The 19,307-nt window shown below is 34.1% G+C and overlaps 2 protein-coding genes across 2 annotated transcripts in view; one reads left to right on the top strand and one right to left on the bottom strand.

Moving 5' to 3' along the window:
• Positions 1–271: 271 nt before the first annotated feature.
• LOC138323180 (nucleolar protein 11-like) lies at positions 272–16,739 on the bottom strand. Its single transcript, XM_069267590.1, has 16 exons — positions 16,580–16,739; positions 13,674–13,781; positions 12,474–12,530; positions 9,804–10,007; positions 9,484–9,634; positions 8,971–9,129; positions 8,474–8,556; positions 7,955–8,134; positions 7,421–7,489; positions 6,514–6,698; positions 5,961–6,086; positions 3,408–3,521; positions 2,553–2,631; positions 2,105–2,260; positions 1,050–1,157; positions 272–427 (listed from the first exon to the last, which is right to left on the bottom strand). The coding sequence occupies exons 1-16, from the start codon at positions 16,709–16,711 to the stop codon at positions 305–307; spliced, it is 2,034 nt and encodes a 677-aa protein (XP_069123691.1). The 5' UTR covers positions 16,712–16,739; the 3' UTR covers positions 272–304.
• A 133-nt stretch (positions 16,740–16,872) lies between these two features.
• The window catches only part of LOC138323179 (serine/threonine-protein kinase SMG1-like), an 86,127-nt gene continuing 83,692 nt past the window's right edge, over positions 16,873–19,307 (top strand). The window contains exons 1-4 of the mRNA XM_069267589.1: positions 16,873–17,366; positions 17,946–18,085; positions 18,623–18,681; positions 19,024–19,101. Coding sequence (XP_069123690.1) covers positions 16,976–17,366; positions 17,946–18,085; positions 18,623–18,681; positions 19,024–19,101 — 668 coding nt within the window. The 5' untranslated portion in view covers positions 16,873–16,975. The remainder of the gene's footprint in view (positions 17,367–17,945; positions 18,086–18,622; positions 18,682–19,023; positions 19,102–19,307) is intronic.

Here is a 19,307-nt window from a genome sequence, read left to right as displayed (position 1 = left end):
ATTATTTTACAGAAGTCTACATAAAAATATCATATATCAAAATGATCATTCAACTGCTCTATTGCATGTACTGCTCTACTAAAATTTTAAAACAGAACCCTTCAGTACTTCCTGAGGGATAGTTGTAAAACTTTCAATTTTTTCAAAATGGTAGCCTGTCTTCATTGAGCAAATTTCAATTACCTCCCGTATTGAAATCTATGATGGCAGTCTGTCTCTAATTTTGCTGTGTGGTTGGTGCCAAAACAAAACAGAAAAGCAAACAATGATCAACTGTACATAAAATATTGCCTTTATTTGTGAATCAACAGATATGTAGAACTTCTATACAGTACTGTCCAACAGACTTCTTGGATGTCACAGAACACTTGGCTTTAAGTTGATCCAGGAGTGCCTCTAGGCCTGCTAGCTCATCATAAAACTGCACCTGTTCAAATAAAAAACAGAATTTAAGCTATTGTCAAAGGAAAAGTAGTAATACATTTTGTGTATAATTTCATCAGTGTCCTGTGATTTTACAAAAATGACATGCACTAAACAATTATTTACACCAAAATATACAGTTCAAAATCATAAAAACTTTCAACAATCCAAAACCAAGAGACTATCTGACACAGTAATATGTGTATGTACACTTTAGAGCAAAAACTGCCTTAGCGACCACCTTTGTATAAAGACCACTTTTCTAGGGCCAAAATGACCAATTGACACAATGCAGTCTGTAAGACTATTTTCCTCTATCCCTTAGGTGGTCTTTATAGAGATGTTTGACAGATCATATATAGAAGACACACTTTCCAATGAATATAAAACAGATAAAATGGCAATAGGTCAAGAATATTTGGCTTTGTTACATCAGAGATGAAAGTGGAAAAATCTGAAAAAGGCTGAAATTTATGCTTTGAGGGAAAATTATATGGAATTACATGTACTAGGAACTTATTTTCTAAAAGCCAAAAAGGCTGAAATCAGCCAATCGGCTGAACATTTTCATCCCTGTTACATACATCAAATGATGTATATTTTTTCTTAATGTTGATATGACTCACCTGTGAGGCCACACAGGTGTGGAGATTGATGAGGAGCAGTCGAGCATCAGGGGAGATAATCAGCTGGGTGATGTGAGCATCAAGAGTCACACAGATCCAATCAGCAATCTGTAGGGAATATATACAGACTTACTATACTTATTTCATTGTAATATAGGGTTATTAGTAGTTCATTTTATTGTTAGACAACAGGACATACAGACATACAAACTTAAACAAAACTAATGGTACCTTACGACACATGTTCCCTAAACAGTTAAGGATATCTAAAGTGATAACTTCCCTTAACTTAGACAGATACAAGCAAATGGTAATTTTTGTCACTTTTATAAGACATTGTTATTAATTTGTATTAGTTTCCTTGTGATAGCAGAAACTCCTGTCTAAATGATAAATTTAAGTGCTACCTTAAATATGCTCCACTGCCGACAGAGTAAAATGATATTCATCATTTGAACAATAATTGGTGTTTAATCATATATATGTCTAATTAACAAAAAAATAATATAAAATAATGTATATCGCCTTTGGTGCATGCACAATCAGTTCTTCATTCCATATAGGATATAGTGACACAGATTTTTTTCAGGATGCAATTAATTATTTTTCACATTTTTAACTTGAAGTAAAATTAGAAGCTCAAACTTTTCAATGGTGGTAATGGAAAGTAAGTAACTTTTGTAACTGAAGAAAAATACTAAATCGTTTGCTCCTGTTTTTGATAGTGAAAAAATACCATCTGTCGGCCGTGGCGCATCTTTAATAAAAGATATCATCAAAGATAATATGTATGACACTGTAACCAGTCACATTATATTGGTAACCTTAGAGATATCGGTTATTGCTGGTAAAATTGAACACAACCTGTAAAACATGCTTGTAATGAAACACTTACAACAAACTCATGGTTATACAGTGATCTTTATTCCCTGTCAAAGTTCCTATAAGAAGTCTGTAATATGTGTATAACACATTATGCTTATAACAAAGTAATTTCATTCATACCCAGAGGTTTGTTATAACCATGTTTTACTGTCAATAAAATTAGCTCTTACCTGTCCTACAGTTGGCTGATGTTTTGTGTCAATTTTCTTGTCTTGCTGTTTATGTTCTTTTTCCATTTCTTCCTTCCCATTTTCTATTTCATCATCTTCCTCTCCCATCTCGTCAAGTCTGTCGCCCAACATCTGATGAAGATGCTCTAAAAGTACCTGCATGAGTAACATTTTTTTTCTTTTATAAAAATACATCCTACAGTTATCATTTTGTTATATTTTTCATTTTAGAATTCTAGTTTACCTATGAAGTTCTCTTAATACATTAATATCACTTAATTCAACAGAAGTTAAACCCTTAAGGAAAACCTTAAGAAAGATGATCAAAATATCTTGGATCTTTTCACTAGATAGTGAATTTCAATGAATTGGCCAATTGCAATTTATTTTCAGTAAATATGAAACCAAAAACCTTGACACTAAATCCTTTGGTATCAACAAACCTTACCAGAACATTTTTGAAGTTTAGAGATTTCAAACAATCCACCAGGAAAACGTCATTGAAACCTTCTCTTAAAACTGAGTTTCTGTTCATTGTCAAGAATAATAATTAGGTATGGATTAAAGTCTTATAATAAAATTGATTAAAGAAATTTAAACAACTCCTAATTGTAATTCAGTATCATGTCTAAAACAAGGAGAGATAACTATTGACATTAAAACTGAATAAAGGGACATAATTCTATTTAGTGGAGGGTGACAGTGACTGAAATCTAATCATTATAAAATATTCTAACCTTGTATTAAGCACAAAGTCCATCAACATAACCAACTTTGTAGTGTATCTTACTAGGATGCAACATACTAATCATCAAATTGATTGATGACTGGGAAAACATCTGGTACCAAACCCATCAGATGCTGGACTAAAGAATAAGATTTGTACTGCTGATAAGGGAGGTAAAGGTCATTCCTTAAATAAAAAAGTGTGGTAATTCTATATGTAATGTAAACAGATTTGTGTTGAATTTGACAAACCAGGAAATAAAAACATTTCTTTTCTTTCATCTACTGTAGTGGAAACCACTTTATTTTCATATATACAATATTTTATCACTTATATTCGTGAATACATAAACTCCTGATAAAGATTTCTTACAGAAAATTGTGCATTTATATAATTTTTTTTTTTTAACAATTATTCATAAAACATTTGAATTCCCATTCAAAATCTCTTGGAAATTGCATGAAAATAAGGTGGTTTACTGTGTTTAAAACAAAATCTTCCTGTCATTACAAGTAAACCAAATTTTTCAATGAGTTACAATCGAATTTCAGAAACAAATTGATAAAGAAAGGATACACAAAGTAAGATTTGTGGACTCCGAACGGTTTCTTCTCATCTGATGGAGTATTTGGTGATAATCTGTCAATGTTCAAGTTCTTTGCTGCTTTCACCAAGACCTCATTTTCTGCCCTATTTACAATACAAGAGGCCCAAAGGGCCTTAACGGTCATCTGACTACCTTGACAATAGTAAAATTAATTATATATGGTGTCACTTTGTCAGGATCATGTCAGGATCATTTTCAATTTCTTTCAACAAATTTTATTTCAAACAAGAGGCCCAAGGGCCTTTAAATATAGGAACTTAATTATACATAGTGTCATGGTTGTCATCTTCGATTTGGGATCAACCAGAGATGTAACAATACTTTGTCTGGACCATGTCAGGATCATTTCATGCAAGTTTCAGCCAAATCCCTTCGGTAGAACTTGAGAATAAGTTCAAAATGTGTTTTCAAGATGGCGGCTGTGACGGCCATCTTGGATTTCGGATTGACCCGAAAAATAACAACACTTTGTCTGGACCATGTCAGGATCATTTCATGCAAGTTTCAGCGAAATTGCACCGGTAGAACTTGAGAAGAAGTTCAAAATGTGTTTTCAAGATGGAGACTGTGGCGGCCATCTTGGATTTCAGATCGACCCGAAAAATAACAACACTTTGTCGGGACCATGTCAGGATCATTTCATGCAAGTTTCAGCCAAATCGCACTGGTAGAACTTGAGAAGAAGTTCAAAATGTGTTTTCAAGATGGCGGCTGTGGCGGCCATCTTGGATTTCGGATCGACCCGAAAAATAACAAGACTTTGTCGGGACCATGTCAGGATCATTTCATGCAAGTTTCAGCGAAATCGCACTGGTAGAACTTGAGAAAGTTCAAAATGTGTTTTCAAGATGGCGCCTGTGGCGGCCATCTTGGATTTCGGATCGACCCGAATAATAACAACACTTTGTCGGGACCATGTCAGGATCATTTCATGCAAGTTTCAGCCAAATCGCACCGGTAGAACTTGAGAAGAAGTTTAAAATGTGTTTTCAAGATGGCGGCTGTGGCGGCCATCTTGGATTTCGGATCGACCCGAAAAATAACAACACTTTGTCGGGACCATGTCAGGATCATTTCATGCAAGTTTCAGCCAAATCGCACCGGTAGAACTTGAGAAGAAGTTCAAAATGTGTTTTCAAGATGGCGCCTGTGGCGGCCATCTTGGATTTCGGATCGACCCGAAAAATAACAACACTTTGTCGGGACCATGTCAGGATCATTTCATGCAAGTTTCAGCCAAATCGCACCGGTAGAACTTGAGAAGAAGTTTAAAATGTGTTTTCAAGATGGCGGCTGTGGCGGCCATCTTGGATTTCGGATCGACCCGAAAAATAACAACACTTTGTCGGGACCATGTCAGGATCATTTCATGCAAGTTTCAGCCAAATCGCACCGGTAGAACTTGAGAAGAAGTTCAAAATGTGTTTTCAAGATGGCGCCTGTGGCGGCCATCTTGGATTTCGGATCGACCCGAAAAATAACAACACTTTGTCGGGACCATGTCAGGATCATTTCATGCAAGTTTCAGCCAAATCGCACCGGTAGAACTTGAGAAGAAGTTTAAAATGTGTTTTCAAGATGGCGGCTGTGGCGGCCATCTTGGATTTCGGATCGACCCGAAAAATAACAACACTTTGTCGGGACCATCTCAGGATCATTTCAGGTAAGTTTCAGCTCAATCCCACTGGTCAAACTTGAGAAGAAGTTCAAAATGTGAAAAGTTAACGCACGGCGGACGGCGCACGGCGCACGGCGGACGGCGCACGGCGCACGGCGGACGGCGCACGACGACGGACGAAACATGATGACTATAGGTCATCCTGACCCTTCGGGTCAGATGACCTAATAAAACATGCATGTTGATGAAAACATTTTACCAGTAAATTACAAAATCACAAAGAAATACATGTATACATAACTTTCATTTACATTCTCCGTCATCATATTTCAATGATCGTATCTGCTTTACGAATACAGATTCTTTAAATGGTAACCAGAGCAGATAAATTTCGTCTCCTGTTTCCGATCATTACATTTTCTCAATTTATTGTCCCACACATCTCTACTACCACTGTCAAGCTGTATCAAAGATTTCCAGCCAGACAATATTTCAGTTCAGTTCTGAAAACTAATTAGCAAAGGGCTAACGAAATCAAAGTGACTGATATTCCGTATTTACATATTGCAGTTATCTGCCCTAATGGGGAGGTATTGATTTTGATGTCATATGTTTACCAGCAAGTAATGATGTTTTCTCTCGAAATTGGATGTCGCAATCAACACCTACTTGCAAGGGCAGATAATAACAACAGATGTTTTCTCTGCATTACAGGTAGACATACCTGGAAAGGGCCTTCCTTTTTACTTAAAATTACTATGAAATTCTATTGAAAAACTCCAGAAATGTAATGGAACAAAAGCATTTCAGGGACAACATTATGCAGACCTGTAAATGCTGACCGACACAGAAAGTAGTACTATTATGGAAAGAAGGGGGTATTCGTGATTTCAGTAATACTTACGTGATGTAGTACTGAAGCGCCTTACAAAGACACACCTCAGGAACCTCAGACACACTCTGTAGAAATGTGTACAGGAGACAGGCCTCGCCATGTTGTATTAACGCTTCAACTAACTTTGGCATCACACTAGAGATAACAAATTAAAATCTATTGCATTTTTCATATTTATTGATATAATGTTATATATATATTAACTATATAGGTTCATCTACTATTAGTAACCATAACCATCTAATTTATGTTTACCTTTCAGCTGTGCCATAGCAAAAATATTCTCAGTTTTATTTCATCACTAACTTACTTTTACTGCAACTAATTTTGCAATTCCATGCCTATTAAAGACTTTATCAAAACAATTTGATTTTTTAAAATTATTTTTGTTTCTCTAATCTACACTATCTTATAGTAATAGTTACAATTATTTTTGTGTATTCTAATAATGCAGCGAAATATAAGAATGTAATCAAACATGAAAATAAGCTGGTTAACAGTACAGCTACTGTAATTTTAGCTGCTAAATCAGGTAAATGTTCTCACAACAAAGCCGTCTTACCTTACTGGCATTTGGTAGATCTTCATCAGTTTCTTGATCTCATTGATAGGCCAGAACTTGGTCTCTGTCACACACCGCGTCAGGACGTCTGTAAATAGCGGACTCATATACCACATACAGGGGAACTCCTTCACAAAGTCCATCAGCTTCTTGAAAGTGCTCTCAAATGTTTTATATGTTTTGGTCTGAAAGAAAGCGATACAATAAATTAGATGGGGTATCTACTTTTGTATCTAAAATATTTTTTTCTAAAGTGTACCTGGTATATGAAAACTTTCCTGTGTTATTAGTAGTCTTTATATAAAGAAATATATGGTATATGAAAACTTTACTGTGTTACTATTACCTTTATAAAAAGAGATACATAGTATATGAAAACGAAGGTAACAAAGAAATACCTACAACTTATATAGCACCATGTTTACTTTCATTTATGTATCTATAAGAACATTCTTTTGCGTCTATTTCTGGATCAGACCTATGTATTTCCACTCATAAAAAAAACTGCTGCATGACTTGTAGTTTTGCCCTAAATGACCTTAGGTGTTGATGGGATGTAAAACACAAACAAACAAACAAACAAACCACTCATAAAACAATCATGTGACATACACTGCATTCATATGCCACTTTTTAAAGAACAAAATGTAAATTATGCGATGTTACACTAGGGGTATTACAAATATTGTGGCATCTTGTTACATAGAATTCTAGTATTAGACATATTCAACAAGTAACATTACTTTATCAAGGGTAGAACCGGTGAATGCTAAAGTTCACAACATAACAGGTGGTCACTAAAGCAGGGTTGACTGTATGTGAAAATAGATATTTAAGATAGTTGACCCTTACTTTAATCACCACTTTTATGCCACTGATGACCCGATAGGTTTGTATGCTTACTCACCTTCTCTTGGTCACACAGTAAAGAGGCCAGCTCTTCTGTTTTCTGCTGATTAGACACTTGTACAGTTATCTAGGAAGGAGAAATTACTATTAAAGTTATTGTTAATCAGTCAACTTAAATAAAAGCAAATTGGCTCTTTATTCAAAGCAAAAATGTTAGAATAAATTAAATACAAATAAATACGTGAACATATACCGGTAATTAAATCTTGGCAACCACAGCAATGTTTCGAATTATTCAAAGACTTGAAATTTTTTTAGTCTGGACCATCAAAATATTTCAAATTAAATAAGTACATGTATTCAAGTTATTAAAGTTTGAGCAAACAAAGTTCAACTGCTATCAATTAAATTAATGGAATTATTTCTTTTCACGACATTACTTTTAATATTAATCCAAAGGAATTGCTTGTGAAAATGTTTTGCCTTTTTAATTATCAAGCTGTACTTAATTTTTCATTAATAATTTATTGAGGGGCTGAAATTATGCTTTCTGAGACTCAGATTTAGTTGCAAAGTTATAATGGATACATACCGAGTTATCTTTCTCAATTGGCCATTTGAAACACTTTGGAAGTGTATGTCTGGTTTCGTCAGTGATAAGTTGCTGATGTTGACCGAGGATACTGGACACTGTTGACCTTTGACATGTGTAAGGTATCATGTAGAGAGTGTTTCCACAGGTCACCAAAACGTTTCCATGGTGACTGTAGATCTGAAATGGACACAATGGCTAACAGTTAAATTGAGTATGAAGATTACATGTCTGCATATTTCTGTAGATTTATCTGAATTTTCAATTGTGATTACAATGTCTGATTTTTACCATAACTATTTCTGGGAACATCTACAACGTTTACAAAGGTTTGAATCCGTAACTGTTTTTCGTTTTTCAGTCATGAACTCAAATAAAATTTAAAGTAAATAATAAGTTAAATCCTTTGAGTTTTATACTGATCTAGATCACCAAAGTTTTTTATGATCTGTGGTTAATAGTAAGTGGGATATTGTGCAGTTTAAGTTGATATATTAGGGTTTCAGTGTTCAATATTACCTTGACATTAGACTGAACATCTCCAGGGTAAGGTTTCCAGACTTTCAACGTACCAAACTGAAGATCGTAGATGCCTATTCCTTCTGTAAAATATGTAGTACATAGTATCTTACTTTGTATCAAATACATTATACAAGTTCATGTTTGTCTTCCATACTCTGTTGTCTAAAATGCTGAATATAGTTATATTTTGACCTTTGATAAGTATGTAGGCTGTTTTTTTTTATCATGGGCAGGACCAAACATAGATCATTTACAGTCAAATTATTCTTGACAATCATCTTGCACCTTGGAAAGAGATATGGGCGTATCTTTTATCCTACACAGAGCTGTCTTTAGCCATTGACAGAGACATTTGAGATTGGGATATTATTGACCTTGACCTTTTATTGTAAACACAAATATCTTGTAGAGATATATAAGACATTTAACAGAGATATCAATGTCATGGACAGAGATAAGAGGTGAGTGTGAATCAGGATTTTTACAGCTCATACCTTTACGATTCTGTACAGTACCCGCCACAGCTACGTGGTGTGTGTCCAGTACTGTGAAGGATGCTGAGCTGACCAGTCCTGGTATCGTCTGTATTCTCCGCCTCACAGGGTCAGCCTGCTGATGGGACAGATCCAACAGCATCATACCACCATTGGATACTAAAATACAGAAATCTTACTCATGGAAAAACTTGGTAATCAGATATTTTACATGAAGATATCTTTTATATAATCTAAAAATTAAAAGGGTAACTTAAATGGTTCATGGTTCCATAGGCACTTCTGAATGACGTTACATGTAGTTTTTGAACTATCTGATAACTGCACTAAGTGAATTGACTCCACACATTATCCACCTTATAAAAGCAGGTCATATAACTACTCACTGACGTAATTCTTTTGAAGTAAATTATTTATGTCAAGAACCTCAACGATGTTTATTTATTCAACTTCATCAAAATATAAATAAAAAGGACGCACTTGATTAATCAATAATTTAAACAGGTCACTCACATAGACAGTAGATTCGGACTGTTGATCCTGTCGTCTGACAATGACAGGACGTACAGTGGACTTTCTCTGGACATGTTTCCGTAGTAACAAGCACTGTCCATTTTTTTGTGTCGCGTCTATACCAATGGTGAGTTATTATAAATTCAGATTCCTGAAGGGAAATAAAAACAGACAAACTAAGCAGAAGCTCTTCTCAAATTTCTCAAATTTGTCCAAGGCAAAAAAAACATCAGTTAGACAGTTTATCAATATCTGCATAAAAATTCAACATAGTAGTATTTTCTTAATCAATTAAAGTCAAGATAGTCATGATATTTTACCTTTTCTTGTGATAAACAAGTAACACAGATGGCATCATTAGTTCTTGCAATTCCACAAGAGATTATAAAATTTTGTTTAGCATCAGAGTAATTTCCCTTGTGTGAACTCTTTATGTTGTCCACAAAGTCCACAGTGCCATCATTACAAACTGCCACAGGTCCCCATCCTTCTGTTGTTAGAATTTCATGTATTGGGAACTTAAACTGAAATAAAAATTTCAAAACTGATTAAATAATTATAAGACAATAATTAAATAACTATATACAATAATACACCATTATAACGAACCTCTATAGACCAACAGAAACACTTTGTTATAAGCACAGTTTGTTATATACTAATTACAGACATCTTATAGAAAACTTAACCGGGAATGAAAATAACTACATCATAACCATAAATTGGTTATATGTGTGTTCGTTATAAGGGCTGTTCCTGCAAAACATATATGGTAGGGGGGGGGGGAGGCATTTTGAAATTGGGAGACCCTCCGATAGAAGTGATTTTCAATTTTGTTATCCCCCCCCACCCCCCAATATCCATTTTTTGTGAATAACACCATGGCATAGAAGAGATAGCGATTTAATTTTTTATTTTGCTCCAACAACTTTTTGGGTTTACATATTTTGATTTCTAGCAACACTGAAGAGTCCTAGGACAAAATTGTACTGTATATGGTGCAGTGTCAGTGAACTATTGTTTGATGTGCTGCATCTATTGCTAAATTTGTACAAAGGTACATCTTCCTAGAACCAGCGGAAAATCTACTAAAAATACTGAAGTGTTGCACAAGAGTAACATAATAGTTGACATGTGGACATTCACACTAAAGCTTGTAAACTGCTACTTTTTCTCAACTTAATATCTTTGATAATGAAGTTTTGCACCCTGTGCATTCTATGCTTGAGTATTTGAGTTATCGTCAGCGACAAGGTGCTTCCCCATTGTCTCCCTTGTTTGTTAACATGGAATTCACCTCCAAACCTTTGTTACGACATACTTTCCTTGGATATCTCAATGATATCCTTTCTCGTATAGGTGTAGATAGTTCAAATTTTAATGGCCATTCAGGATTGGCGCAGCCTCATCCGCAGCTGCTGCAGGAGTTCAAGACCATTTAATTCAATCTTTAGGTCGGTGGTCTTCAGATTGCTATACTCGTTATATTCATATCGATCCTATTTCCATTAAAACTGCTCAGGATAATATGTCTTTTTAATATTATCTGTATCTTCTCAAAACAAATACTTATATTTTGTATATGGCTTTGGGGTTCTCACTCATACAACCATTCGTTCATTTTTGGCTTTTTAAATTCAGGGGAATTTTTTACCCCAATCGCCATTCATTAGAATATAACTTCAACATTTATTTAACTATTTGTATTAGTTAAGTAATTGCATGCCCTAGGCAGTCTGGAGTCAAACCACTTCTTTAAGTAAGAGTCAATCTTCTGAGTCAAGTGGTTTCTCACAGTTATCGCTTGTAGTCTGGAGTCAAACCACTTCTTTAAGTAAGAGTCAATCTTCTGAGTCAAGTGGTTTCTCACAGTTATCGCTTGTAGTCTGGAGTCAAATCACTTCTTTAAGTAAGAGTCAATCTTCTGAGTCAAGTGGTTTCTCACAGATGCATGCGACAGTCTTATCTTGCTATTGCTTCTCTGATTTAACGAGTCTATTTCTGCTTCTATAGGGTTTATCGAGTCTAGCTATTTTATTCTCTTAGATCAGAGTCAAGCTACTATCTTGGTACGCACCTTGCTTCTCTGTTCATAAGCAGAGTTAAGTTTGTGTACTGCGTTAGTTTTATATGTTTGTACTGAGTGAGTAGCCCCATATACGCCAAAGTTTTTAATATTATTTTGTATCATTTGTGGTTTATAGTCTTCGGGCTATCTTAATAAATATCTTAAGTCTTATCTGGTTCTTTGTGTTATGCATAAAAGTGAATTTAAATAAAAGATCTGTTGAACATTATGACATCAGTATTTTGCCAAAACTACTCCATTGTTTCTCTGTACCATTGCCAAGTTTGATTGAATATAATATGTTTTAGATAGATATTTTGTCATTATTACATCAAAACACCCAGAAAATAAAATACCTTGGTAACTGGTTTTTTTTTAAATTGAAGATGAACAACACATTAATGTTATTTTTTTTCAACAGTTATTTTTGCAGTCAGGATGACCGATAGCAACATTTTAAAACACAAATTTTGCATTTTATATCTAAAGGTTACAAATGCTTCAGATAGACCCACCCAGATATATATCAATATTTACACTTTAATTTTCAAGTTTAGCAAAATGATTAAACCTTAAAAAAGATGAAGATTTTAACAGTCGGAAAGAACTTGCTGTATTTTTTAATTTTTATTGAAATGCCTAACCAGTAACTTGATGTTCAGACATAATTTTAGCATCAAAATTGTTATAACTATATAATCAAATCTTGATAATAGATTTGGTTTTATTTCATTTACGCTGAAAATTAAAATTTAGCAGAACTTCAATACTACAATAATTTTACATCTTCACATAAAAACACATCATATACTGCAGTAGAAAGAGGAGACATACCTGGTAACTAGAGGTTTTACTATTGTACTATGATCATGATGATCTCATATTTGAAAATTAATTTTACAATAACGTCTTCAGAACTTACATGTTTCTTTGTTGACTTGTCAAAGTTCAAATCCTCTTTGCTCCAGGTGTGAATGTTCTACAAAGCAAACAGATTGTTGGGTATATTTTTTTTCTACACAGCCAATAAAAATATATTTTATAAATTCAAAACAAGAGCAGGAAAATTCATATTTTTCTTCAGTAATTTTACACTTTTACCGTCATTGAAAAGATTGAATATCTTATCTAATTTTAAAAACAAAGTTAAGAAAATAAATAAGTTGCATCCCGAAAAAGTTCTGTTGCACTTAATAATTCCATATTAAAACAATACTGACTGTGCATGCATGTAAAGTGAAATAACTCATTTCTTTCATCTATAGATGTTATTTAGACTGGTTCATACTGAATCAATATCATTTTTGCTTTATCTGCAGTGCAGCATCTTTAAGTAATTAGATAAGTGTACTGTTCATGTGTACACACTATTATGTATAGCACCCAATGACCCATATTACTACGATATCCACAATGATTTGTGTAACTGATTTAATTTAATGAAAGTTGATTAGTGTTGGTAATCGGTTAAGATTTCATCATCAATGATATTGGTTAGTGTAAACCGATTGATTTTCATTTATTAATCGGTTACCCTTTTGTAACATAATTTCTTAAAAATGTAAGCTATTTTTAATGATAGCATGAATTTTATTGATATCACTTATCAAAATTTCATATTTGGGCATACCCTTAACAGGAGTTTCAGGTTTTTTTTTAACCTTTTCATGTTTTCAGTTGCTTAAGATGTTACCCAATAAAATGGCCGCCATGAAGGCGTTTTGTTTTCATACTGGCTTTATTCTGCATAGTTTATAATCCTAATTTATTATTAGATTGACTTAAGTCAATGAAACAATCATTATTGATGACGAACCTATTAGGCATATAATCATACATATATGTTTATTTTGTTATCATATTTCTTTTAAACAGAAGCCATATTTTTATTGCTAAAGAGATAAACAGCATAAACTCTGTACTCTCTAAAGGAAAATGAAAGTAGAATTCCCACTTCCTGTTTTTATACTGATCATCGATGTTGATGCATCATAATCGATTAATCAGAATCGGTTGTCTGTTCGATTAGACATCGATTATAATCGATCATTAGGACAACACTAAAGTTGACTGATTTACATTTAATAAATGTGACTGCTTACAAAAGTTATACAGTACTTACTTGGTGATTAATGACAGCGACATATCCACTATCAGTCCATCTGGCTGGACTGGTCAGTTGTAGCCCTCGCCGGACAGACCAGCTATGTAATGCCTTCTGGTCATCTAACTGGAAATTTATTATACAAGAAAGAAAATCAAACTTTATGATGCATTACATGTATCCACATATATACTATTTGATTTTCCATTATAAAAATTAAATTGATAATGCTACTAACTGAAAGAAAAACAAGAGCAGTTTGAGAACAGCAAAGCTCGCCCATGGACTTGCACCAAAACCGTAACCTGGTAATTTCAGTCAATTGGGCCCCTTGAAATTTTTAAAATCAAGCATTTTTTCCTTTTTTTTTTTAAATTTTCATACCAATCACACCAATTATTATCTAAAATTATTGTAAAGGTCAATATCATGTGTTATGGATAACAGTTTTTCAATACTTGCACCAAAACCTTTACCTGGTTTCGGCCCATTGGGTCTTTTGACATTTTCAAAACTCAGCATTTTCTTCCTTAAAATGATTGTTTATACCTATTACAACACTTATAATCCCATATCAATTTAGAAAATCAATGTAAGTTGTACTACACATAACCAAAACCATAACCAGGTCGTTTCTAGTCTGTTAAACCTGCCTGTATTTTTAGGCTTTTAAATTTTTTTTACCGGTATTTGGTGTTTTTTTTTGCCTCATATAAAGTCAGCTCGTGTTACCTATTACAATTGTAAAAGCATGAAATCGTAGGACAGATTTGGCCTAGCTACTTCAGTGGCATATTTCTAATGCATTGTGCATGCTATGCCAGGAAAACGTACACATACCATTTATTAGGATTGTATGTACTCTATTGCCCCCATGTTATGTCTCATTTAAGAAATTAAACAACTCTGCACAATGAAATACTTCCGAGACCCTTCAATTACACATTTGGTTGAGTAAATCGCCAGCCAATCACAATCGCTTCCAGATTTAAAAAAAAACACAACAAAAACGTGTGTAGTTGAGAGGTAAACAAAATGCCAGACATGTACACATGGCTGACATGTAGTAGGCTACATGTATATGCTTATGATATGCATCGTGGATAACACGAAAGTGGTGATGTCCTACTATTTCAAGTTTTTAATAAGAGTGCAGCTCTTCGCGGCCCGAAGCTCTGTAAAGGTAACATGTGTGTGTAAACAAATATAGTCATGGTAACGTTGAAATACTATGCTCTGAAAAACCTTCGTCCAAGTCCCGCACGGAATGACAGGCATGCCTTGCCCCGGTCCTGAAACTAACATTTGAACACTAACGAAATATTTGAATTTAAGTGAGCGTTTACCTGGAAATATTGTTGTTTGGTTGCGTATAATAGAATTGGAATTGAAGTAGTTTCCGAATTTTCTGTCGTCTTTCACATGGCGAACCAGAAGTAGAAAAAAAACATCATAACCGAACTTGAATCCAGATATATTTCGCTTATTGCGAGATTCTTACCTGGTTTAAAACCAAGCAAAGAATTTTAAGTAAAAGAACACAACTAATAGAGTGTCACCAACACCGTAATTTATTTTCTCACGACAGGGATCATATCAATGTAATCGGGTACCGTCACCATTTTCCGTAAATGGTGACGTCACGCAGTACGTCATGAAGCGATGCCAAATGATATGCCATCGATTCCCGCGTTTTCCAGCATCCTGTTTGTTTACATGGAAAATAAATAAGCCTTAATTATGATAATAATCTGTGTAGCATTTTGCACTAATGATCAGTTATTAAACGTGACAGTACAATGTAACTAGCTTATATCAGCAAAGGTTCGTGGTTATTAAAATATTGAGCATTATTGCGTGAAGTGATACACTTTTGTCACTTTATTTTTACATTTAATGGTAATTTGAGCACTTTTATTTTTTACTCTAAAATACTGAAAAATAACACATATTCAAATGGGGCAAAAAAGTAAGCACACTGACCCCTCCATTTTTCTGCCTAATTTAGAAAGAACATCCCATTCCCTATTGATATGCAAAATATTAACAAAAGTTTAATACCAAAACTGTTTCTATAAAGGGTTAAATTTGGCAAAAATGCCTGAAAATGGTGTATTTTGTAGCTCAAAATTAAGGGGTAGGGGTAGCATATGTTGTTATTCTGAGAAAAAAATATGAGTCCTATTAATCAAAACTTGTATATTTTTTAAGAAAATTACAGGAAAATAAATTCTTCAAACTTCCATACATATAAAACATCTCATTAGGAAATTATGGCTTTAAACTCTGGTGTATATGGTCAAAACGGCAAAAATCCCAAAAAATCTAAGATTTTGTCAACTTGGTATCTTTGAGTGACAATAGCTCAAAAACAAGCACAGCGACATATGTTTTTTCTTCCATTTTCTTGTATGGTATGAACTCCTATTTCCAAAAATCTATATGAGAAAAAAAGTTTCATACAAGAAAATTTTGACTTCTCCGAGGTGTACATGTTTATCAAAAAGCGTATTTAAAAATAATAAAATAGGCAGGTTTAGCAGACTAGGTCATTTCTAATGTGAGAAGAGAGATAAAAATTGCCAATTTGGCCAAATGATTACGAGATCAACAGATTTGTGTGGCAATCCGATATCAAAACGTTCCTCCGTATCATTCATGGAGATCTTAATATGTTTTTTCCATAACCACTGTGGTAGTAAAATGCATATCCCATTTAGATTTTATGGTGCTTGAAATTGGCAGTGAATGGGGTTTTTACTAATGAGTGGTCAGGAATTCCTAGGCTAGACAAAGGCTAGAAAACGGGATTTTCACTGTCAGCCAAATCCTGCTATTTTCATTTTTGCAGATAGTTGGGGGGGTTGCAGGATTAGGTCATTTGACAACATTCATAGTACAATCACAACATCTTAAACTTTTACCTTGAACACAAATATGGAGTTGGTTTTGCATGTGATGATAACATGGCCTGTAAGGCCATCTGAGTCCACTGACAATAAATCATCTTCTTTGAAACACGTGCAAAGCTCCAATGGTTCTCCGAAGGCAGCCATGATGTAGCACCGCAGTGAATAATAAATCAAAACCATAAACTTATATGAAAAATATATATTTGATTTGTATCAGTATATTTTGAAGATTAAATTAATTCTTTTATAACAGAATGACCAAATAATCGAAATAATCAAATTTGAAAACATTAAGTGCGGACTTATGTAAATTGGGAGGAAGATGGCGGACTGTTGATTTTTAGTTTCAGTCTATATTCATCATGGTAGGAAGTAAATTATAATGTTTTTGAGAGGTTGTCTTTTGTAATGAGTGAAAAGTCGAGTGGGGTGAAGGGTAAGCCACCAGACAAGAAGGATGGTGCGGCTCAGGAGAGTAGTCAAGTCTCAACTAAGGAGAAAACATCAGCCAACAACTCAAACGAAAATGCAACTTCGGTGGAAACTCAAAAGGTCGTGGAACCTAAAGTTTCGGAAAAGGGAAAAGAGCCGCGTAGAGTTACCGATAGCAAACCACCAACAAAGGTTAATGGTATAAGAAATAGTACCACTAGTGGTTCCAGATCGAAAAGGGACGAAGAACGTCGTTATTATCCTCCTCCAAAATCGTCAGGCAGGGGTCGATACGAATCGAAAGCTGGATACCATGGCCATGGCTCTACGTCAGCAGCTTCCCCTAGGGCTGATACAAAGCGTTCAGGTATGTGCACTACAATAACAGTCTGAAAAATAGTCGTTGTTTGAAGTGAAATTACCGTTCACACCATTGCTGTATCCACTGTCAACAACCTGACCCCGTCTGATAATATAACGGCGGTCCAGATGGACAAGTTCCCATGATAGGTGCAATATTACACTGCTGACAATGATTGTAATACACATAGAATTTGTTATGTAAACACAATGTTTATCAATGTTGCTGACTGTTTACTGTGAAGTGTAAATTTGTTACTGAACAGCTGAATTATAGACAGAAAGGAATTAAATGGAAACACAAACTTATATTTCTTCATCACAATATTTTATAAATGGCTTGAATGTTTTGGAATATGAGGAACAGACCAATGTTATTAACACACATGGTAAGTTTGAATCAATTTTGCATGCTTTCTCATAGAGTACTGATATCGATATATATTAAAATATTCACATGTTTTGCTTGTTAGAAATGATGAATTGCATAAAACTTGTAATATGTGTATTAATATTTTATACTATGTGCATTAATATCTTATACATGTAGTTTGTTTTTCAAATGAAATAATTTAATTTCTTCCAGGCGATTCATCTCGGTACTTTTCTGATGAGTCTCGTCTCTCCAAGTACATCCGTCGTGTGGTCAGAGAGGGTGACAGAGAAAGACGCCTTACAGCAGCAAAGCAGTTTAAGGATTACCTGAAGACAGCAGAGGGATCAAAGGTTAATGGCTTGTTTTCCTTTATGACCATCCTACCTCTTCAATAGGCAAAAATATATAGAAAAAGGCAATAGTTCCTGAGATATTTACTGGTCAGCAACCAGTTCTTACCAAGTACCCAGTTTTACCATCGCATGTGCATATTTGTATGCTTACACACAAATTTTCAAGCAATATCTTGTGGAAACCTGCAATTAGGTAGTGTCTTCTATCAGAAGATGATTTCAGTCACGATAATTTGATAGTAACCTTACAAATACACATGCAATGGCGAGTTATGGTACTTGACTTGAATTGGTCGCCTGCTAGTACAGTTCTCCTTAAAAAATGTGTATATCAATATGCCTATTATCATCATCAATGTTTTTGTGTCATTGATGGATACCTGATCATGATTAGTTGCATATATACATAATCATTATGATCCAAACACAGTTTAATGAAAAATATTAAGTACACTTTATTATATTTATTCATTTGATAATTAATCAATCATTATAATTGAATTTAAATTAAATAAAGGTTTTGGATTCTTCTAGGCTGCTGCAAAGATGGCAGATGACATTTTGGTGGAATTGCAAGATATCTTTTATGAGAGGTAAAGATGCGAATGTATCATATATTTATTGTATTGTACAACATCTATTTCGCTCTGCACTTATGCTATTCTAAGTCATTCAGTGTAATTGGTTTTGCATTCACTTAAAATGTTAGTAGGATAACTTACCCATTTGAATAACACTTACACTTACAGGAATCAAGCATGTAAAATATATTTATTATTATTTATTATATATAAACATTGTTTCACTGTTTGATAAAATGATAGCTGGTTTGCTGCATAATCAGTACTTTAGCAAACAAGTAAGGAATTTAAAAAGCACCCTGTTTATTACCTCATTGTAAGGTTAATAATTAATTTATAAATATCGCATATCAGAACCTCGCGGGAGCTTAAACAAGAGATAGCAGCTTGTGTTGGCATTGTCGGAGGGAGCATGGGGCATGATGCACAAAGGTAAGTGACTCAAATAAAATATCATAATCTAATGATTTTCTTTATTACTTTATATCAGAACCAAGAGAATTCTAAAATGATAAAGCAATTATAATTCATAAATAGTAATTTCGGACATTTTGTTAACTTTAGTAAAACTATATTGATTTAAACTGTTTCAATTTCACAGCAATGTCTTAGAATCGGCATCTCTAGGTATGATGACA

This window comes from Argopecten irradians, chromosome 5 (assembly GCF_041381155.1).
Source record: "Argopecten irradians isolate NY chromosome 5, Ai_NY, whole genome shotgun sequence".
Lineage (NCBI taxonomy): Eukaryota > Metazoa > Mollusca > Bivalvia > Pectinida > Pectinidae > Argopecten > Argopecten irradians.
The sequence above is the reverse complement of the archived record's forward strand: the minus strand, read 5'-3'. Positions and strand labels throughout refer to the sequence as shown.